The sequence below is a fragment of the Suricata suricatta genome, chromosome 6, assembly GCF_006229205.1.
Source record: "Suricata suricatta isolate VVHF042 chromosome 6, meerkat_22Aug2017_6uvM2_HiC, whole genome shotgun sequence".
Lineage (NCBI taxonomy): Eukaryota > Metazoa > Chordata > Mammalia > Carnivora > Herpestidae > Suricata > Suricata suricatta.
Genome location: NC_043705.1, coordinates 83,122,667 through 83,145,247, shown reverse-complemented (window position 1 = coordinate 83,145,247; position 22,581 = coordinate 83,122,667). Strand labels below are relative to the sequence as shown.

At 39.4% G+C, this 22,581-nt stretch overlaps 1 protein-coding gene, 1 long non-coding RNA gene and 1 other non-coding gene across 9 annotated transcripts in view; 1 reads left to right on the top strand and 2 right to left on the bottom strand.

Annotated features, from left to right (window-relative positions):
* The window catches only part of EPB41L4A (erythrocyte membrane protein band 4.1 like 4A), a 250,929-nt gene extending 230,605 nt beyond the window's left edge, over window positions 1-20,324 (top strand). For 4 of the 7 annotated variants that reach the window (XM_029942701.1, XM_029942697.1, XM_029942696.1 and 1 more), the window contains 5 exons: window positions 12,100-12,147; window positions 12,709-12,777; window positions 13,833-13,943; window positions 14,968-15,049; window positions 18,332-20,324. In XM_029942701.1, coding sequence (XP_029798561.1) covers window positions 12,100-12,147; window positions 12,709-12,777; window positions 13,833-13,943; window positions 14,968-15,049; window positions 18,332-18,466 — 445 coding nt within the window. In that variant the 3' untranslated portion in view covers window positions 18,467-20,324. Of the gene's footprint in view, window positions 1-12,099; window positions 12,148-12,708; window positions 12,778-13,832; window positions 13,944-14,967; window positions 15,050-16,050; window positions 16,107-18,331 lie in introns of all 7 variants that reach the window. The other 3 variants (XM_029942698.1, XM_029942699.1, XM_029942700.1) reach the window with 3 other exon arrangements.
* A 234-nt stretch (window positions 20,325-20,558) lies between these two features.
* On the bottom strand, window positions 20,559-21,927 carry LOC115294730. The gene is made up of 3 exons (XR_003910093.1): window positions 21,652-21,927; window positions 20,914-20,986; window positions 20,559-20,689 (listed from the first exon to the last, which is right to left on the bottom strand). It is a non-coding gene; the product is annotated as an uncharacterized LOC115294730 (long non-coding RNA).
* On the bottom strand, window positions 21,073-21,205 carry LOC115295102. Its single transcript, XR_003910325.1, has one exon. It is a non-coding gene; the product is annotated as a small nucleolar RNA SNORA13 (small nucleolar RNA).
* Window positions 21,928-22,581: the final 654 nt, after the last annotated feature.

Here is a 22,581-nt window from a genome sequence, read left to right as displayed (position 1 = left end):
AAAGGAGAGAGCCAGAGAGCCCCGAACAAAGGTGGGGTAGGACTTTTATGAGTTTGGGAAGGGGGAGTTACAGGAAATTGTGACATAGGTACATTGGTCCTATTATTATTATACAATATTATTGACAGCAGGTTTATCCAATTACAACATTTAGAGTGTTAACCAATCACAGAGTAGGCCCAGGACCCAGGACCCTCACTAGGGTGTAACTAGCCTTAGGCAATAACTGATCTAGGCCTGCCCTTAGGAATGTTAAGGGTATTACAAGGGTGGTCCCTCTTGCCTTGGGCAATGTGTAACCGCCCAATAGTTCTGGAGGGACTGACCCTTTTTTTTTTTTAATGTTTTTATTTATTTTTGAGAGGGAGAGAGAGACAGCGTGAGCAGGGGAGGGTCAGAGAGAGAAGGAGTCACAGGATCTGAAGACAGGCTCCAGGCTCTGAGCTAGCGGTCAGCACAAAGCCTGACGTGGGGCTCAAACCCACGAACTGTGAGATCATGACCTGAGCTGAAGTGGAACGCTTAACCAACTGAGCCACCCAGGTGCCCTGGGACTGACCTTTAGACCTAGTTTAGAGGGGAAACTTAAAGCCTGTCATGGCGTCTACCAGGTTCAGACTCGTGTTCTTACATTCCCTTTTTCTTTATTTTCTGAGGGAATGAATTAAAAAGCTAGCATTATTCCTTCCTTAAATATTTGCTATAATTCACCAGTAAAACCACCTGTGTCTGGAATTTTCTTTGTGGAAAATTTCAAATTATAAACTTGGTTACTTAAGTGGATAGTGATTGATTGGGCTATTCAGGTTTTTTTTTTTTTTTCACTTCTTTTGTGTAGGTTTGAGTAATATATATTTTAAAAAGAAATTGTTCATTTTTTTCCTAAATTGTTGAGTCTTTTAGCAAAAATTTGTTCATAATAATTCCTTAGTATCTTTTTAACATCTGTTATGATATTACTTTTATTCCTGATGTTGATTATTTGTGTTTTCTCTTGATTTTTCCCTTAATCTATCTATTCAGAGAACTAGCTTTGGGTTTGTTTGATTTTCTTTGTCATCTATGTCATTAATTTCCACTCTTTATTATTTCCTTATGTTTATTTTGTTTTTATTCTTTTTTCATCTTTTTAAGGTGACAGTGGTTTTAAACCTTTCTCCTTTATTTTAAAAAATATTGTTTATTTATTTATTTAAATATTTTTATTTTATTTATTTAAGTATTTTTATTTATGTTTTATTTAAAAGATGGAGAGAGACTGAGACACAGTGCAAGTGGGGGAGGGAGAGGGAGAACAGAATCTGAAGTGAGCTCCTGGCTCTGAGCTATCAGCACAGAGCCCAACGCCGGGTTCGAACTTGTAAATGGTGAGATCATGACCTGAGCTGAAGTTGGTTGCTTAACCAACTGAGCCACCCAGGCGCCCTGCTACCTTTCTCCTTTTTAAATATAAGTTCAAGTACAAAGTTGGAGATTTCCCTCCAAGCCCTATAGTTGTAACTATATCTCACATATTTTGATAAGCATTTTGATTACCATGTACTTCAAAATAATTTTGAATTTCTCGTGATTTCTTTAACAGTGGACTTTTTTTAGTAGTGTGTTGCACACTTTCCAGATATTAGGGGGTTTTCTAGATATCTCATTATTATTGATTTCTTTTGTTTTTAATTTTAATTTTGAGAGAGAGGGGCAGAGAGAGATGGGGACAGAGTATCTGAAGTGGGCTTTGTGCTGATAGCAGATGGCTTGATGTGGAGCTCGAACTCATGAGCTATGAGATCATGACCTGAGACAAAGTTGGAAGCTTAACTGACTGAGCCACCCAGGTTGTGCCTATTATTGATTTCTAATTTAATTTCATTGTGATAAAACAATCTAAGATTTTAATCTTTGAAATTTCTTAAGACTTAAGTATATCTAGTTAGCTGATGGTGTTCTGATGGCCTGTGTCTTTTCCAATTTCTTTGTTTACTCTCCAGTCATTGAGTGAGAGGGCTGATAAAATTTCCAATAATGATTATGAATTTATCTGATTTAGTTTTATCGGGTTTTTTGAAAGTCTTTTTATTTATTTACGGGGGAGAGAGAGAGAGAGAGAGAGGGAGAGAGATAGAGACAGACAGAGACAGACACACACAGAGACACCCAATCAGGAGAGGGACCGAGAGAGAGAGAAGGAGAGAGAGAATCCCAAGCAGGCTCCACACTGTCAGTGCAGAGCCTGAAGCAGGATCATCCAATCATGAGATCATGTCCCAGCCAAAATAAAGAGTGGGAAGGTTAACTGACTGAGCCACCCAGACGCTCCAGTTCTGTCAGTTTTTGCTTCAAGTTATTTTGAAGCTCTGGTATATTTGCAATTTTTTTTTTGTCTTCCTGAGGAATTGACCCATTTATTATAGTGAACTGTCTTCTTTATGCTGGTAATACTCTCTTCTCTATGTCCACGGCACACACAGACACACAAACTCTCATGTGTGTATATATAACCATTACAAAGTATTTTCATGCTCACTGTTAGAATGTTACATACTTGTATTTTTTTTAAGCAAAAGTATGTTTGTTTGTTTGTTTGTTTTTGAGAGAGAGAAAGAGAAAGAGGAAGAGTGAGAGAGTATATGGGAGCAGAAGATGGGCGGAGGGCGAGGGAGAGAAAATGTTAAGCAGGCTCCACACCCCGCAGAGTTCAGTCTCAGGATCTGAGTGTAAATCAAGAATTGGTCGCTTAATTGACTGAGCCACCAGGTGCCACCAAAGTGTGTCTCTATATTTAGAGTCCATCTTTTGATTGCTTGTAGGCAGCATATGGTTGGCCTTTTTTATTTTTTAATCAAGGCTGACCATTACTGCCTTTTAAATCAAATGTTAATATATTTACAGTTAATATAATTATTAATACATTAATAGTCTCCCATTTTGCTCTTTTTCCTGTTTATATTTTTGTTGTTTTGTTCCTCCTTTTCTATTATATTTTGTGTTAAATGAATATTTTTCATATTCCTTTTTACTTTTAAATAACATCTTCCCTCTACTTATTTTATTTTATTTTTTTAGTGATTTCTCCATGGCTTACACTATGGTTCATTAACTTATCATAATGTGTTTAGGATTAACATCATAATATTTTATGTAAAATTTAGAAAAATAAAGCTCCATTTATTCCCTTTTTCCTTTGTGCTATTGGCATGTATTTTATTTTTCCATGTTAATAGCCCCATATTACTATGTTACTATTGTTGCTTGAACAGTTTCATTGTTTTTTCAAAGAAACCAAGAAAAGAGGGAAAAAAGTTAAAGTAATGTAGTAAGCAGAAAATAGTCCCCTAGATAGGTCCATATCTTAACCTCCATGACATGGAAGTATTTTATGTTAGATAACAAAGGGGAATTAAGCTTGCAGGCGGAATTAAGATCATTAATCAGTTGGCCTTTTGCTAGGGATATTTTCCTGAGTTATCCACGTGGGCTCAAAGTAATCAGAAGGATTTTTAAAAAGTGGGGAAAAAAATAGAAGAGGGAGTAAAAATTATTCAATTTGAGAAGAACTCAATCTGCCATTGCTGGCTTTAAAGATAGGGGAAGGGGCCATGAGCAGAAGAATGTGGGCAGCTTCTAAAGCTGAAAGAGGTAAGGGAATGGACATTCTCCTAGAGCCTCCAGAAAGGAATGAATCCCTGTCACAGCTTGATTTTAGTCTAGTGAGATCTCGGTCACATTTCTGATCTACAGAACTGTAAGATAATAAATCTGTGTTGTATTAAAGCCACTAAATTTGTGGTAATGTGCTACAGCAGCAATAGAAAATGAATACAATGGGGCGCCTGGGTGGCTCAGTCAGTTAAGCATCAGACTCTTGATTTCAGCTCAGGTCATGATCTCACAGTTTGTGGGATCAAGCCCCACGCCAGGCTCTGCGCTGGTAGGATAGATCCTGCTTTGGATTCTCTTCCTCTCTCTCTGCCCCTCCCCAGCTCAGACGCATACACTCTCTTTCTCTCTCTCTCAAAAATAAATTTAAAAAAGAAAATGAATACAGTTACCCACATATTTACTACTACCAGTGTGTTTTATTCCTTCCTCTAGATCTGTTTCCCATTTTCCTTCCTTTAACATTTCTTGTGGTACCAGTCTGCAGATGATGAATTCTCTTTATGTGAAGATGGCTTTATTTTACCCTTATTTGTAACAGATATTTTTCACTAGCTATATGATTCTAAGTTGATAGTTTTTTCTTTCAGACTTAAAACGCAACTGTTCTGTCGTGTTCTGGTTGCTGTTGTTTCTGATATGTCAGTCTTTTTTTGTCTTTTTTTTTTTCCACTAGCTACTTTTATGATTTTTTTGGTTATCTTTACTTTTTATCCGTTTGACTACGGTATAGCTAAATGTGGTTTTCTTTATATTTATTATTTATATTTCTGTAATTTGATGTTTTTTGCCAAATTGAGGAGACTTTTGGCCATTATTTTTCCAAATTCTTTTTTTCTGACCTACTCAGATTTCTTTTCTTGGGCATCAAATTGTGTATAAGCTAGACCACTTGATATTGTCCCACAAGCTACTAAGGTTTTGTTCCTTTTTAAAATCTTTTTCTTCCCCTTTAAATTTTGATTTCTGTTGACTTGTTTTCAGCATCGTCAGTTCTTTCCTTCCTGTGTTGTCCAGTCTCCTCTTAAAGCCACTCTGTACTTGATACTATCCTGTTCTAGAATCTTACTTTTGTTTTTCTTATCCTTTTCATTTCTCTCTTGAAATTTCCATCTATTCATTTATTATGTCCATATTTTCCTATAAGTTGTTATGTACATATTTACAAGATGTTTTAAAGCGGTTTATGAATCCCAACATCTGTCTTTAAAAATCTGTTTCTACTACTTGTATTATTTTTAGATTATGATTATATTTTTTATCTCTCTACACATATAGCAATTTTTTATTGTATGCTAAACATTTATGTTTTAAAGATTTTATTATTTATTTTTTTAAGTTTATTTACTTATTTGGAGAGAGAGAAAGTGAGCAGGGGAGGGGCAGAGTGAGATAATCCCAAGCAGACATGGATCTGAAAATCACAAGCCATGAGATCATGACCTGACCCGAAACCAAGAGTTGGATTGGGTGCCCATAAAGATTTTATTTTTGAGTAATCTCTACACCCATTGTGTGGTTTGAACCCATAACCCCAAGATCAAGAGCTGCATGCTGTCCTGACTAATCCAGCCAGGCAGCGTATAGGCTGAACATGTTCTAATTAGGAGGTCTGGATTATGCTGTCTTTAAAGAGTCAAATTTTGTTCTGGTAGGTGGCTAAATTACTGTTGGCTACTTTTAATCTTATTTTTTATGCTTGGTTTTATGCTTTGGTAACGTGGGACTTTTTAGACTTTGTCATTAGTTCAAGATCTGTTTTTTACTTGCGGCTTCATCCTCATTCCTAAAGCCTGGCCTTTCTGGAGTCTTAATGGAAGCACACATGCATGGCTTTTCCACAACAACTGCATCGGAGCTCTGCCTCCTACTGCTTCACTCTCTGGTGTCTCTGTCAGCAGCTTCTCTCTGTTAGGCCTCACCTAGTCTTGCCCTGCTTATGTAGAGATTAAGTGCAGTGCATATACTCAGCCATCCTCTAAAGGAAAACCCCATACAGACTTCTGAAGTCCCCTTTTTATTCTGCACCGTAAGTTCCAGCCTTATCAGTAGCCTCACGTTCTGATCTCTGCCTCCCCAGCCATGCGGACTGCTGCCTGTTGAGCTCCACTTCCCTGTACCGCATTGGGAAAGTGCCACCAGGCAGAAAACTGAAGCAAACGGGGGCGGGGGGGCTGGCCTTGTGCTTCTCTTCTCTCAAACATAATAGGCTTATCTTGTCTGTTGCCCAGTGTCAGAGAAACAGTTGCTTTGTGTATTCTGTTTTATTTTATAGTTCTTGAGGAGGGAGGGGTTCATCCAATACCAGTTATTCCATTGTGGCCAGAAGCAGAAGTTCAGAATACCCTTTTGAGGTAGAGATATGTCTTTAAATTCAGTGTTGCTTTTATCAGATCAGCTGAAATCAGAAAAGAATCTAATAGTACTTTAAAATCTTATTTAAACTTTAATTTTAATCTTATCTACATGATAAAAATATCAAATCAGGTAGAGGGTTATCTCAGAAAAATACAGTTGTGTGAGAGAACCCCATTAAGAGTTTGATGTGCATCTTTCTGGGATTTAATTTTAAAACCAATCAAAAAGATTTAACAAATATTTGGGATGACTTAGTAACTGAACTTGGTTGATTAACTAGATAGCTGATATGACCAAAGTGCAGTTAAAGAAACTCCAAGTGAAAAAGAAACCTGTTTGAAGAGTAGTTCATTCAGAAGTTACTCTGCCTTCTTGGCAAAAAGCAGACTGAGTAGGAGAGAGGACAGAGGAAGAACAGTGGGAAAACTTCTGAGGTGGGCCATGTGTGAGAGGTGGTCTTAGCTCAGAAGATGGTGGCAGTAGCAATGAAGAGAAGTGGATGAAAACAGATTTTAGAAGCGGTGCTGATGGATTTGGGAGTCTGACAGGTATTTTGGATGAATTTGCAATTTGGGACTGATGGATGGAGTGGGTAGTCACCATGTCTTACTGAGTTGGGTGAGAGGGGCTGGAGATGTGTGTGGAGAGAGTGGCAAGATTTTTGTTTTGTTAGGTTTGAGAAACCAAGTGTGCAATTAAATAGAAATGTCAAGTAGGCAACTGCATAAAACTGTTAAAACTCTGCACGATGATGGAATACCTTATTTGGACAAACTGGGCTCTCTTTTATTTGAGCTATGACATTAAAATCCTGAGCTTTGTTGACGACTAAGAAAGTTATCTGCTAGATGCTGTTTTCAGACCTCTGTTTGCTTTCTGGGCCTCCCCAATGTTAGCTTACTGCCTAATCTCCATGAACTCCCAGTGTCATCTCTACTAACAGATAATACCATTCTCATAGAGTTTTGGTGAAAATTCAGATCATATATGACAAGTACCTGTAATATCATACTTGCGATTACAATTACTATAATTAATAAATTCTCTAGGTCTTAGTCAATCTCTAGAAATGCTGTAAGGTACTGATTTTTCCCTTTGAGATGAGGAGGCAGTGAGATGTGAAGAGAGTGGGATGGGGCCAACTCATATGAAGATTATAATTTGTTCTGTGAAAATGTAGATACCACTACTGTTTTTTTTTAATATTTTTTTAATTATTATTTTTTTAATTTTAGAGAGAGAGAGAGAGGGAGAAGGGGAGAGGGAGAGAGAGAGAATCCTAAGGAGGCCCCATGCTCAGTGCAGAGCCCACCCAATGTGGGGCTTGATCCCACGACCCTAGAATTATGACCTGAGCCAAAACCAAGAGTCAGATTCTCTACTGACTGAGCCACCCAGGCACCCCAGGAACCACTACTGCTTTTTTAAAAAATGGAAACATGGCTAGAGCAGGATCTAAGAAAGTAATTAAAATTGTTCTTCACGTATAATTAGCATTTCAGATATGCAATAAACCACTTACCTGTCACTTACTCCCATGTTCTTGTATTTATTCCTGCTGCAGCGTCAATAAATTGCCATATGGACGTATATTCACGGAGGGTTTAGAATGTTATGATACATCATTTACATGATTCATTCATTTTATTTTTTAAATTTCCAATGAAAAGCTAGAAAATTGTATGTATTATAAATGCCAGAGACATACAAAACCCCCCTCTCCCCTACAACACATTAAGCTAAAATATGATTGGATCTCATTTGGAAAATGTTGAGAAGTACAGTTCTTTCTAGTACATTTTGAAGATGCATTGCCATGACATTCTTGTTTACTTACCATTTGAAAATTTGGATGAAAATGCTTTTCTATATTAGTAAACCTTTACTCATTGGGATATTTGGAAGAGGCAATGAAGCTAAAACAATAAATAGTTCTCATAGGTTCAACTTGTGTGTGCCTGAAGGCTCAGGCTCCCTCTGGTGGTGGTGAGGTCTCATTATTTTTATTCAAAAATACTGATGATGTGAAGATGAGGTTGTCAGGATGAAGTGATGTTCCCGTTAAAGACAAAACAAGTCCGATTCCTTAAAGATTTAGCATGTAGGTTCTGGAAGTAACTCCTGAATGATCTTCAGTAGCTAGGTTGCTGAGCTCTGTGGCTTCCTAATCCTTCTTTAATTCTGACAGAGGAAGGGAAGGAGTACATTAAGCTTTCTCTTAATCATGTCTATTCTGACCACCCAGGAAATTGATGAGAAATTACTGAGATATTTGTTAAGGGCTTTGAATTTTTAGAATAAAGATGTTTGTAAACTTACACTTTTCTTAGTAACATTTTCAAATCTAAATTTCCTTTTGGAGTAGTGTTCAGTAGTAAGATCACAAAAGTATTAAGTCAAATGCTACTACATTTATTTTATAGTTTATTATAGCACATAAAGTTATAAAATATAGTGTATTGTATCCTATAGAATAATATATAATGTTTTCTAGTTAATATAATTGGAAGGTTAGGGAGATGCAAAAGACTTTTAGACACTTTATGTAGATTTAAGAAGTGTTCTTATTTTAGAGTTTTGGAGAATGGGAGATGATGATTCTAAATTATGTCTCATCAAAGCTAATTTCTCTGAAAAATGAATATTTAAATTGGGCTATTGATATAAGGTATAAATGAGGGATGCTTTGTTTTTGAAAAATATTGGACTAATATTAGACTTGGTTTGTATTTTTTATATATGTTTTATTATTTCTTTAGGAACTTATTTGGAAAGTTCAAATAAAACATCTGCATAATTAAGAGCCTTTTAATTAAGAAAAATGGCTGTCAAAATCTCACAGCTTTCTAATTCACAAAATGATATTGAGCTGCAGATCATGAAATCATCCTGAATTATTGATTAAATATGTGCAGATGTAAGCATAAGAATAATATATTCCTCATTAGCATGTTGCTATATTTACATCTGTTAAATCACAGGTGGTCTGGCAATTGGAGGGAAAAAAATTTCTTTTCAAGCTTTGGAACTTCTCTCCCTGCGGTAAAGCTGCTTGAAACTGCTGGGCATTTCAGAATCAGTTCACTTAAACATACGACTATTGTAGATGCTTGTTATAAGTGCTATACAACTTAATCATCCAGACTAAATTCCTGAATCTTTTAGGACCAGTATTTATGGCTGGAAGGACTAATATTTCCATTTGGGTTAAGATAGCATTTCTACTGGAGCGCCTGGGTGCCTCAGTCAGTCGAGCATCTGACTCAGGTCATGATCTCATGGCTCATGAGTTTGAGCCCTGCATTGGGCCCTGTGCTGACGGCTCAGAGCCTGGAGCCTGCCTTAGATTCTGTGTCTCCTTCTCTCTCTGCCCCTCTCCCACTTGCTCTGTCTCTCTCTCAAAAGTAAATAAAAACATTAAAAAATATTTTTAAAAAAGATAACATTTCTGCTAATTCTTACAAGAATGAAAGGTATTGCCTGTGGAATTGCAACAATAGTAATTTTTTAAAACATGGAAATACTTTTATGTTTTTTTTTCTTTTCTAATAACTAAGTTAGAGATTCTCTTGACCATGACAGCGTGGAGTCTTCTTGGGATTCTGTCTCCTTCTTCCTCTGCCCCTCCCCTGCTTGTTCTCTCTCTCAAAAATAAATAAACTTAAAAAAATTCTCTTGACTGAGAATAGATCAGAAAAGATAGGTAAGCATGAATAATAAAATCCCTGCAATTCCAGCACTCAGATATATCCACTGTTATCAGGTGCTTTGTATGTTGCTCATATTCATCATCTCTCAGGAGCCTGAGGTGGTGGTCGTGGGGGCAGGCACGTCCTACTTGCCCCTCACTGCCTTCTCTTTCATCTTCTCTCTTTCCTCAAAGCACTCGGCTTTGAATCTCATGCCATCAAATTACACCACTCCTTATATAGCTCATCAGCTGTGCCCTTGGTCGCTTACCTCATTCTTTGAAGACTCAGCTCCTGCTTTGTTGTCATTCTCCCCAGCACTGTTTCAGTAATCCCAGAATGGATCGCTACAGTGACCTGGCCTCAGAGCTCCTCCACCCAACCATAACTACTTTACTTTCAGGTCATACCTTTGACCAGTTATTTCCAGTCTGGGACAGTTTTGTGCCCCATGGGACCACTTGACAATGCTTGGAGACATTTTTGCTTGTCACAGGGGGGAGGTGTTACTGACATCATGGGCAGAGACCACAGGTGCCACTAATCAATCATCCTATAATGCATAGGACAGCCTCTACAGCGAAGAATTATCTGACCTGAGAAACCCTGCTCCACTCAAAGATAACCTCACTACTGCATCTTTCAGAGATAAAAATGATCATCAATAGAATGGCTTCCTAACTTGGATATTCTGTAATACTTTAGCCTATTGGGTGACCTGTGATAGTTAGATGCTGGTATATAGGTAAAGCAGAACCATCTTTTCTCTGAGAATGGAATAAATAGCTTAGTGCTTATTATTATTAGCAGCTTCTCTTGCAGTAAAATATTGTCTAGTGAATTACACCAGCCAAACATAGGAAAGGCATATTCCTTACAGAAAATGCTTCCAAAGAAGCACTTCTTAAGTTTTTTTTTTAATGTATACAGGTGTCTGGGTAGCTCAGTTGGTTGAATGTCTGACTCTTGATTTCAGCTCAGGTCATGATCTTATGGTTCATGGGATCAAGCCCAGCATCAGGCTCTGTGCTGACAGTGTAGAGCCTGATGATTATTTTTCTCTTCCTCTTTCCCTGCCCATAGTCTCTCTCTTTCTCTCTCACTCACTCTCGCTCTCAAAATGAACTTTAAAGAAAAAAGATTTTTTTAGGCATATAATTTTATTATATAACAAAATCATTTAACAATATCACATTTTTACATTTGAGACTAAGGGTTCATCCCCTCCCCTTATCTTCCATGTTTTGACTCCTTTTGAGTTGATTAAAAGGCCTTTATAGATTTTTCCATAAAAGAAAAAAAAAAAACACCTAGTCAATTTAATTGCTAGAAAGTAGCTTATTGTATCCTGTGGGCTCAGAAAGTGCTACCAGAATACCTCAGTGGTGCCTTATTACTGAGAAAAATGAAAGCAATGACAGTATCATATGTTGAAAGTGATATTGAGCCCAAAAATGCTGATGCAGATTATGAATGTAAAATTCCACAGGACAGAGTACAGTTGTGGCTTTGCATAGCAACAGGCCTTTTAATTGTTAGGTTTTGGATCCTTTCTTTGGGCCTTTATTAGGCCTTGGTTCTGTTGAAAGGACTAATGAAAGCTTATCATTTCCTCACTAGGAAAAAAAAGTCATTCTGAGGTAGCCCTTGCAGTGATCATAGATTTCTAGTACTCATTGCTATTGTGGGGAGGGTGAACACATACATGATGACTGTGACTTTCTCATTCTAGGAAATTAAAAGTAGTGGTACAGTTTCTACTCAGGTATTGTTGGAAATTTGTGGGGTATGTAGATGGGGATGGAGAAGGGCATTCAGAGGAGACTGTCTGAGTCACACATAGGTTCCAGTATTTCTGGGCCTGTGCTCTGGCCAGAAACACAATATGAGATGTAATATGAAGGGTAGGTAGGTCACTGGCACCGTCTGCCAGTTGGGGCTGTCCCACCATTTCCTTTTCCCTGTGGTTGCCGCTTCTACTACGTAATCACAGATCATGTTGGGAATCTTTCCTGTTAATAGAATCAGGATGCGTTCTTTGCCTTTACTTAGAAATAGCCAGAAGGACAGAAACAGAAGCCCTAAATCGTCTTCACTATAAAATCACCACTGGAAGGAATATGGATTTGCTCCTCAATTTCTAGGCTGTTTATCAGATAAAGTCCTGGCTGTGGCTGGCTTTTATGTGATTTTTTTTCTAGTAGTGCTAGCAGATAAATTATCTGGTATCTTTATGCTATCCTGCATTGACCCTCCCTGACCAGTCTTTCATTGTCTGGTCCCAGCTGGCAAATGGGAACTTCACAGTCTGAAAACTATTAATGCAGCTGTGCTAAAGTTAGCTGTTACATTGTTAGATGAAGTATGTTTGCAGAATGAGTGGTATTTTTTCTCTTTATAGGAGGAGCCCTGATATCCAAGCAAAAGAAGAGTTATGGAAGCATATTCAGTAAGTACTGATTCTTTTTCTTCTTATTGTTTCAAAACCCATGTAGTGTTAAGGCATTTTACAAGGGAGACCACTGACACCAAGAGGCCGCCTCTGGCTGAAGCCTGTCAAGTAGTTAGTCCTTCTTCATTGCCATCATTATGTGGAACATGGGACTCACATTGGTGATGCCTTCCTATGCCCTCTACAGGTGGCCCTGACATCTCCCCTCACTTGTAAATGGGCCTCAGACAGGAAAGTATTTTACAAATAAATACCTGGGAAGGGAAAAAGACACCTCCTACAGGGGAGAGAAGCAGATCTTTTGTAAGGAAATGATGGATGGAGAGTTGTCTACGTTCCAATTATAGAAAAACTAAAGAGCCACAGAAAAGGTTCTCCCCCCCCGCCCCCCGTTTTTCCTTGAATACATACTAGTTTTTTAATCTTTGCTCCTGGATTATATTTCTTTTAGTTTTACCAATACTGTGTTTGGGGACAAGATTAGGAAGGAAAAACTCACCTGTCAGTTGTATTTGTATCAGCTTCATAAGTTTAATTTTCTTGCTCACTCCCTTCTAGAAAGGAACTTGTGGATCCTTCTGGATTATCTGAAGAACAATTAAAAGAGATTCCATACACTAAAATAGAGTGAGTAGATCTTTGAAAATCTTGTCACAAAAGTTTTATTAGTACTTAGAAGTGAATAGTCCATTCTTACTTTCCAGTGGTATTCCATGAAGTGCTTTAATTTGTCTTTACATTTTAACTAAAATTAAAACTGTAGGGAAAGAGATAGAAAAGGGTGTATTAAAGCTAATTGTTATTTTGTAGTACAGTCACCATCATCTGTTGACTGCCTCTGTGTATGTGGTAGGGACAAAGGGGCTTTTGATGATTAATGTGTTCTAAAACCAGTATTCTTTTTTTGAGGGACTCATTGCTTGGTAATAATGTTTTTTGTTTTTGTTTTTGTTTTTATTTTTGTTTTTTACTCACTACAAGACATACAAGTTATGTTGGCCACAAATCTTACCACAAAAGCCCAATCCAATCCCTGTCATAAAACTAGCCCATTGAGTGTGCTTCATGGAAGCCTAACAGGATTCCCTAAATACCATTCAGTGTAGTTGGGACGCAGCAGCAGATGACCTAGGTACTGGTTTCTGCCCTGCTGTCACTGGTAAGGAGAAGGGGGCTCTGCTTCACTGGTTTATTTCCCTCTGTAACCCACGCTTTCTTCCCACTCTGGTCAAACTGCAGGCTTGTACACACTCTTCCCAACTCCGCATCCTACCCCCTCATCTCTTGGCGAAAGACTGAATTCTTAATGGCACACTAATTAGTAGCTAGGACAGGGACCAACCTTTTTGGGTAGGATGCCATTTGTCTGTGTTACAGATTTTTTTCTTTCATACTGTTGGAAAGATTTCAACTGTAGGGAATAGTTTCACTACGATTTTTCATTAAAAAATATACACCCATGTACATATAAATACTAGAGTTTCATTTTCATGTATGGTCAAGGGGGCACTTTTCTGTTGTTAGCTTGTGAAATTTAAGCCACTTGGGCTTTCTAAGCTCAGAGGAATCAAGTCTTTCTAAATTCTCACAGTCATTCCTTTGCGGTTTTCCATATTAAGGAAAAATTCCAAATTCTCCTTTTCTGACTTCTGGTTTATTTCATTGTTTGGTTGCTGACTCAGGACTCAGGGTGACCCGATCCGCATCAGGCATTCCCACTCACCGCGGAGTTACCGCCAGTATCGCAGGTCTCAGTGCTCAGACGGAGAGCGGTCCGTTCTCTCAGAGGTGAAGTAAGTAGGCAGGCTGGAGCACATCACCGCTTGCATGACTCCAGCTCTGGAACAGCACGGTACAACAGGACTTTCTGCAGTCAGGAAAATGTTCTCTATCTGTGGCTGTTGAGTATTTGAAAGATGACTAGTGTGACTGAGAAACTGAAAATTTAATATTCTTAATTTCAATTAAATTTCAGTAGCCTTGTATGGCTAGTGGCTACCATATTGGACAGCACAGATCTAGACCATACTTAGCCTGAATCATAGCACCTCCAAGCTATGCACTTTTTTTTTTTTACAAGAAAACATGCATTAACTATTCTGTTGTGAATAATGAATCCTTATTTGAGAAGTGACATGTGTTTCTTTTTGATCTGATGACATTTTCTTTTACTACAGCAGATATCATATGCTGTAATCATTTCTTTTTGTTAGTTTTTCTTTTGAGGAAAGTGACTATATCTCACAATATAGTCACAAGAGGTGCTCTATTTTAAATGAATATGTTAATGAAATACTTATGCATCATGTACTTGGTATTATTGGGTAGGAATGTTAATCATTGAACTCTGAATTAAGGCTTAACATTTTGATAAACATTGATAAGTTGGGAGATAGGCTAGCCCAGCCAAGAGAGGTATAGGCCTGGTTTTGTTTCTTTTTTGTTTTTTTGTAAAATGTAGAGCATGGCTATTTATAGCTCCATAGGTTTATAGAAAAAGAATAAATGGCCAATAAATGCTTCTTTAGAAACAAATCAAAAGGCCATTTATACATGTCACAGTAACAAAAGCACATGGGAACCTCACTTATGTTTTATTCTTGCTTCTTCAATTTGTTATGATTTTGAGCAAGTTACATAACCTGCCCAACTTAATTCAAAAACAGTTATTAAACATCTGTGTAAAGCACTGTGGTAGATACTGTAAGGAATACAACGGTGTATAAAACATATTTTCCATTCTGTAGTCCTCTTCCACCTCAAGTTGTGATTCTAGGTACTATCTCAGTCATTAATTCTGAAACAAATTCTCCGCAGTTCAAAAACAGATCTTGTACCTCCACTTCCTGTGACACGGTCTTCAGATGCTCAGGGTTCTGGTGGCTCCACAGTTCATCAGGTGGGCAATAATCAAGTTTTAAGGTATTGGTACTGATGAAAATTTTTGAGAAGCACTTTCCTGAAAGTTCTTTTGGGGAAATAAGGCATTGAATCTCTGACTTCATTCTGAGATTCCATAATTTTAAAAGGGAGTATACAAAACGTGTAAGGAGGGATACATAATCAAGACAGCACAGCATGGGAAGAGTTAAGTTAGAAGTGAGGGCTAGAGCTAGTGCAAGATCTTGGATGATCTGATGCTTGGAGCAAAACCAAGGATAAGGAAGATGGTCAGATTGTTTAAAACCAGAAGCAAAGACACAATAGCTTTGGGGTGCCTGGGTGGCTCAGTTGGTTCAGCATCTGACTTTGGCTCAGGTCATGATCTCATGGTTTGTGGGTCCAGGCCTGCATCGGGCTCTGTGCTGACAGCTCAGAGCCTGGAGCCTGTTTCAGATTCTGTCTGTCCTCTCTCTGCCCCTCCCTCGTTCATGCTGTGTCTCTCAATAATAAATAAATGTAAAAAAAAAATTAAAAAAAAGAAACAATAGCTTCACTAATTTAAAAAATTCTTTTAGATATTTTTTGAGCCAGAAAAGCAAGAGAAACTGGTAGATTTAGAGCAGGCATATGTTCTCTTATTAACTGATGGCAGACAGAATTACTCAAATCCTATTTCATTTCTGTCTTCTCCATCAAAGAAAATTATTTTTGTTCTTGAAATGTTTTTAAAAATGCAGTTAAAAGGGAATTCAAGGAGAGAGTAAAGTTATCTATCTGCCTTAATAAAATCAGTTTAATACTCAGCTGAATTAGATCTGAGGGAAGCACTGTAGCAAACATTGCAGCAAGGTGTTTGACACCATCTCTCCTGGTAAATGAGAGAAAAAAGTAGGCTGTTTAAGGTCATGGGATGGATTTGTTTCTGGTTAACCCATCACTCTAAGAACAAAGTTGATGTTTATAATGGATCATTGTCCGCCCATTGTATGTAGTGATGTGGTGTTCATTCTTTTTTAGATCCTCGATCCCTTTGGAAAGCAATTATAACTACTGTCTCTCTCCCAAAAAGGCATGTAAGCACACACATAGTTTTGTATATAAATCCAGGGAGTTGATGGACAATCTATGAAAACTGACTCCAGTGGTACAGGTTCTGCACTGCCCTTTGTTTCTCCTGATTCATTTTTGTCACTCACTGAAGCAGGGACAGTAACGCCTGTGCTCATTTAGGTTAGACTTCCTGGGGAGAGATTCTGAGATGGAGGTTTACATGGAGGGAATTTATTGGAAAGCATAAGGATCAACACTTTTTGGGAAGAGAGAGAAAGCAAGAGTTGAGTGGTGTAGCATTCTCCCAGTAAAGCATCATCTGATTCCACAAGGAACTCTAGAGCTGAGAGGGCCCATCGGATCCCTCCCACTTGGACAAGAGGATTGGATCTTTACACTGACTCTCACCATAAGTAACAAGTCACTTTAAGGGTGCCCCAGGGAGGGGGCTGTCTTCAGCTGAGGGTAGTTCTGGGAGAGGGCTCGGTTTTTGAGCAGTGCAATAGCCAACACTCCGAGCAGCTGGGAGAGTGAATGTCTCAGTCCCAAACAGAAGCCTGGATGGTTAATCATGACATCCACTAACATCTGCCTCATTTTTGATTAAGTAGATCTGGAAGAGCTTGTAGGTTGTCCAAACAATTTGTTTCAAGTCAATAGTATTTTTAAAAATTTATATTCAAGATTAAGAGTTTAGGCTTTGTATTCAGACTGACCTGCGTTTGTCTCTCCTTGTCCCTGCATACCACTTGTGTGACTTGGGGCAAACTATGGAACTTCTGAACTTTGATTTCTATGCAATGTAAATAATAACTTGTGAGGGTTACTGTGAGGATAAATAGGCATTGTTATTTTTCAGAATTTTTGTCTTAAAATTTAAAGTTGGATTCAGTACAAAGAATTTTATTGTACTCTGGCTCTTCCAACTACTCTAGACTCCCTGATCACCATCACTCAGGAATCGCAGCAGACTTCTGCACATTGAAAGAATAGCCCTCACTCTGCTGCATACAACAGCTCACATGCATCTTCTGATCAGTGGCAGATTTGAAGCTGGTCTCTGTGACACCTCTAACTTTGAATTCAACAAACACCTAATAAGCACATATAAAGGGTGACAGACACTTATTGGGTAATCAGCAAACTACAGCCTATGGGTTAAATCCAGCCTTCCTATTTCTGTACAGCCCAAGAGATAATAAATTGCTTTTACATTTAAGTGCTGGTTAAGGGGAGGGCACAACATGCAACAGCAACCAGATGTAGTCCACAGTAGGGCCCTTCCAAAAAAAACTGCAGACTCCTGACAGGCATTATAACACATAAAAGTGATTTTGTTTAGACAAAATCATTAGGTTAAGTATTATGAAGAAACAAAGGGCTCAGAAAATCAACAGGTGACTACAGAAATAGCATGGTCAAAGAAAATCCTCTCAGAACCATGCATAATGCTGGAATCTTGCAGGGTAGGAGCCACCCATGTGCAGAGGGAAAAGCAAGGGAGAAAAGAGTTTATGTGCTCAGAGCACAGCGGAGGGTGGGGACAGATGACGCAGGGCTTTAAGACACTATTTGGGTTTTATTCTAAGTCCCAAAAAGGAAACCATTGATCTGGTTGCCATGTGGAGAAAGGAGTTGAGTGACACAGGGAAGCAGGAAGCGTTTCCCAAATTCTGTCATGGAGCCAGAATTCTGGTAGTGGTATGGCCTGTCACTTCCCTTTCTCATGCAGAGGGCTGGTAAAGGTGGGATGGATCATGGACTCGGACTCACTTTGTTTCCTTAAAATACGCAGGCAGAGAGGGGTTGAATTGTACAGGAACTTACAAGGTAGTGCTGGTTTTAAGTGACCTCGTGGCTCTTTTTCTGGATCTTTCTATTCTTCACTGTCCTTCTCCTACCTCTTGGATTATCTAGAAATCTTCGATTTCAGAGGTCTCACACTCTAAAATTATCTTGATTCAACCAGAGTCTGGTTTAGGAATGACTAGAGAAACACTTAATTGGGGGATTTAGGATTAATTTTCATGCATGAGGTATATTATGCATGTTACTATCAGACTTAACTTTACAATTTCATGTTGTCATAACCAGAGTATTTGTTAAACAGCTTTTGATACTAAGAACCTTAAGTATTTTATAGTTTGGAATCTTAAGTATAAATAAATCTTAATTTCTGATATATCAATGATTGATTTAGTTATTTTCTTATCTGGATCTTATCTTTTGAATATATATTTTTTTCTAGAGAAGAAATGGATCTAAAGATAGCCTGATTGAAGAAAAATCTCAGACATCTACAAGTAACCTGGCTGGAAAACACACAGCAAAAACAGTAAAAACTGTCCAAGCCTCACGCTTCAAGATGGACTTGATCCAATGAAGGGCTTGGGGATTAGGTGTGGGAAGGGTGTGTTTGCCACCTTTACTTTCAAACTGTGAATTATTCAAGTATCTTGGACCTGCAAAAAGTGTTTCTTCAGAAAAAAGTGGGCATCTGTTGCATCATTTAAAGGATTAACAGTGTATTTGTGCTGAAGGGCCTTTTTGTTTGGCAACTGGAAGAATAGTCTTGTGATAACTCATTGCCTTGATGCTGTTTTCCTTCCTGCAGTTAGCTTGTGTCCACACCATGATCAGGTGGCTCCGATCAAAGCTCTGGGATCCTGGTGTACAGCTTCCTAGCTGTGCAAGGGTACACCAAGTGGATGAAAACATTCTTCCCAACTCTAGGTGGGTCTCGGCCTGTGCACAGACATATGAAGACTGAGATCTCACTTTCAGACTGCAGAGGTTTTTATTCATATAGTTGTAATACTGTATTTTGTGGCATTAAGTCCCACTGGTTATTTACCAACGTAAAAAGCTTTTTAAGTGTTGCTTTTAATTTCTAGTGTCCTTGTGTTTTCAGAAAAAAAGAAAAGCTATGTGTGGGTTTCAGTTGGCCTCAGTTTATAAATTCATGAAACTCAACCAACAATGGTGTCTCCCTCCTGCCTGGCTACCTAACTTCCCCCAAAGACTAGTTCCTTTGAGGATAACTTTGCAACCCACTTTCCAGAGAAAATAGAAATACTCAAGCAGGACATCTTTCACCTCACTACCCACAAACTTCTCCAGTTGCAATCAACTCGAATACTTCTTCCTTTCCTCTTGTCCCTGTCAACTTTCCTCTCCATGAAATCCCTGCCACTTGGCTTTAAACTATTAATTCTCCCATGTCAAAAAAAAAAAAAAAGCCTACCTTTCCAACTGTGAATCCCTCTCCAGCTATGTCTTCTCCCATTCAAAAGACCTCTACAGCCGTTGTTTCCTAATCTTAAGATCCTCCTCCACTAGACCTCACTAAAATCACCTGTCACCAAATCCCAAAGGGAACTTTTTAGGCTCCCTTGCCATTTTAGTGCAGTATTTCGTCGTTTGTACTGTTGTGACCATCTTTTACTGCTCTTCAGTAAGATGCTATTCTACCTCACCAATTAGTTTCCCAGAGCTTGGACCTCTCCCTCTACCCCAGGTGGATCTCATTTATACCCATGGCCTTAAGGTTTATTTCCATAGCTTAATCTGTTTCTGCCAGGCCACTTAGATTTCTCAAAGGCAATCCCAATTCAAGTTTAAAATGCTGCTCCCTGCTGGATTCAGGACCACTATGCATGTAAATGTGCAAGACAACACACCTAGCAGTCATTAGAGAAACCTCCCCTATTACCAAGTCCTGTTAGCTTTGTTCTCTATAGCTTAGTGATCTCTAAATTTTACTACCACCCTCTAAGTTTACCCCCCTTACAGATGTCAGCTATTAACAGATTTCTCCTTGCTTTAGACAGAGCCATACATGGTCTGTTCTTTTCTCTGCTGAGGCTCGTTTTGTAACACCCATAGACTTCCTTTAACAGCCATCTCCAAGCCTCATTAAGCACTTAACTCTTGTCTAAATCAGGGCACTAAGAGGGAAAGTAACTACAACTGTTACAAACCTGGACCTTTTCTAGCCCAAGTCCCCACTTTGCCTCACAAAAATGACACCTACCCTTAGACACAATCACCTTCTCAGGTTTCCTGGACTTGGTTAACTAATGCATGAAATTGTCTCACAAATGTACTTTTTACATTTGTGATGACATTTCTGCCATTCAACTCTAAGCTTTCAAAGTGAGGGACTGTGTTTTGCTCACCCTTGTGTTGCCACCTCCTAGTACGTTACTGGAAAAACTGAATAAATCTTTCGAATGCCTGGAGAGTACTTGTTCTTTCCTACAAAGTCAAGGTGAAGGGTATGTAGACTACCATCTAGTAAAAATAAAAATTCAGTGACAATGTGAAACACACCCTGACCTAGAAACCAACTAGTCTAGTTCACCATGCGGATATACTGAAAGCAAGCGCTTAGTTCTCCTTAAAGTAGCTCTGAGTATCATTCTTAACTGTGAGGTTAAACCATTCTGAAGGTGCTGGGGGAAGAAAAAGAAACCTCCAAGCACAAATATTTATTCATAGCCCCAAAACAAGAAGTTTAGTTCTCCTCAGACGCCTGGTTTAAATGATCCAAGCCACTCTTGTCAAGATTTCCTGTGATGTTTTCGAATTCCTCATCAAGGACATCCTAAAAGACAAAATATTAAGCACTCAATTTGACAACTATTCATGTGTATCCAACCTTAATTAAGCTGGAAACAGACTTTCCCATTTGCTGTTAACTTCACCTTGTCAACTACACGTTGCAGTACTAGTTAAAACAATACCCACTAAAGCACCCCAGTCTAGAAAAGATAAAATTTGGATTACAAGTAACTGCTTTATGAAAGCACAACAAAAGCATCATCCTACCTTAGGTCACCTTTGGTGCTCCAGGACAGGATTCAGCTAGCAACAGGATATGCTTCAAGCATCCATCTCTCACCTGAACAAAACGTGGTTAAAAAGTGTTTAAGAGAAACTATACATTTAAGGCTCAATGTCACACGTATAAACTAATATAAAAGCATAAACTGTTACTTATGCAGCTCCTACACCAAGGATACCAAATTCTAGGGCAGGAAAAGGCTGCAAAGTGTTTCGTTTACGCCTTTTTTGACACCACATTCACTAGTTTCCAAAGTGAATGGGCAACACAAAGGCTACAAGAAAACTAAGGACTGCTCTATGGCACGAAGTTGCTGACCCCATAAGGGACTGCTCTGTGAAGAGTTCAAAGGGGATCAATCCTAGCTGTAGCTCTTTTACAATTCAACCCCTCTGCTAGCGGTTAACGAGAACTGCAATACGAAGCGTTTTAAGCGGTTAAACCCTTCTAGAGCGGAGATGAACTGGTTCTTGCTCTAAATGCAAACTCACCTGCAAAGCTGATGCCACTCATCGCCAAGTTCTGGATCTTGAAACAAATATTACGATCTAAACCTTAATATTAAACGGCACCTTACTCCTACATAGACTTGATCTCAACATGTGATACGGTAGGCATATATGCAGTGAGAGGGAGGTCTTTCACAAGAAACCTCTGCTTCCATTAAAAACTCCCTGACACACAGTCCCGTGTCCAATAAACTCAAATACATTAAAACCCACCTTCCACTTCCTGGCGTGGGAACGCAGCTTGGGGGCCGCGTTGGGGCCTCCTGAGGTCCACGGACGACGTGGCCGAGACCAGGCGGGCCGCTGCCCTCCACGGGCTCCGGGCACGGACCCCTCAGGCCCGGCACAGCCACGAAGCACATCTCATCACCCTCAGGGCGGCCGCGCGCCCCTGCTAGACGCCCGGGCCCTTCGAAGACCAAGAAACCCCGCGCCCCGCATCTCCGCCATTCCGGAGAGCACAGGCGGAAAAGGCTGCTCGCACCGCCCACAATGCTTTTCTAGGATTGGAAGGACCCACTGTCCAAAGAGCGCGGGGAGAACGGAATGTACCACTGGCCGCTGCGCCCTCGCGAGACGCCGGCGTGTGGCGCGGGCGAAGTGCCCGGTGATTGGCCGTGGGGCGGGGCTCCAGGAGGAAAGAGGACCAAGGGGCTTGGGGTCACCGCCTCCTGTAGGCGTCTTGCGACCCGTGCTTTTGCTCGGGAAGGCTTTTTTTTCCTACGTGGTTGTTCATCCACCTGTCCCCTTCCCAAGGTCAGGAGCATGTGGTCTGAGCCGCGGGTGTAGCTCAGAGGACTTGAGACCTCGCGTTCTTCGGTCTCCAGCTGAGGAAGAGTAAGGCCCTTCCTTCAGTGTGTATTTGTAGCGTGCGTAACGAGGCTTCAGGCCCCGTCCCAAATGCCTGGGAGTCAGGAGTGAATGAGGACAGGGTTCCTGCCTTACAGTTGGGCGAGAAAGGCACTAAACAGGTAACGTGGACACTGTAGGTCCACAAAGTTAAGTGTTAAGGAGGAAAACAAAGGAAGGTAAAGTAATAGAGCAGCACTGTCTCAGAAATACCGTGCGGACCACGAATTCCATTTTAAATGTTCGGGTTGCCACAAAAAAAGTAAAAAGGAACGGGTTAAATTACTTTCTGTT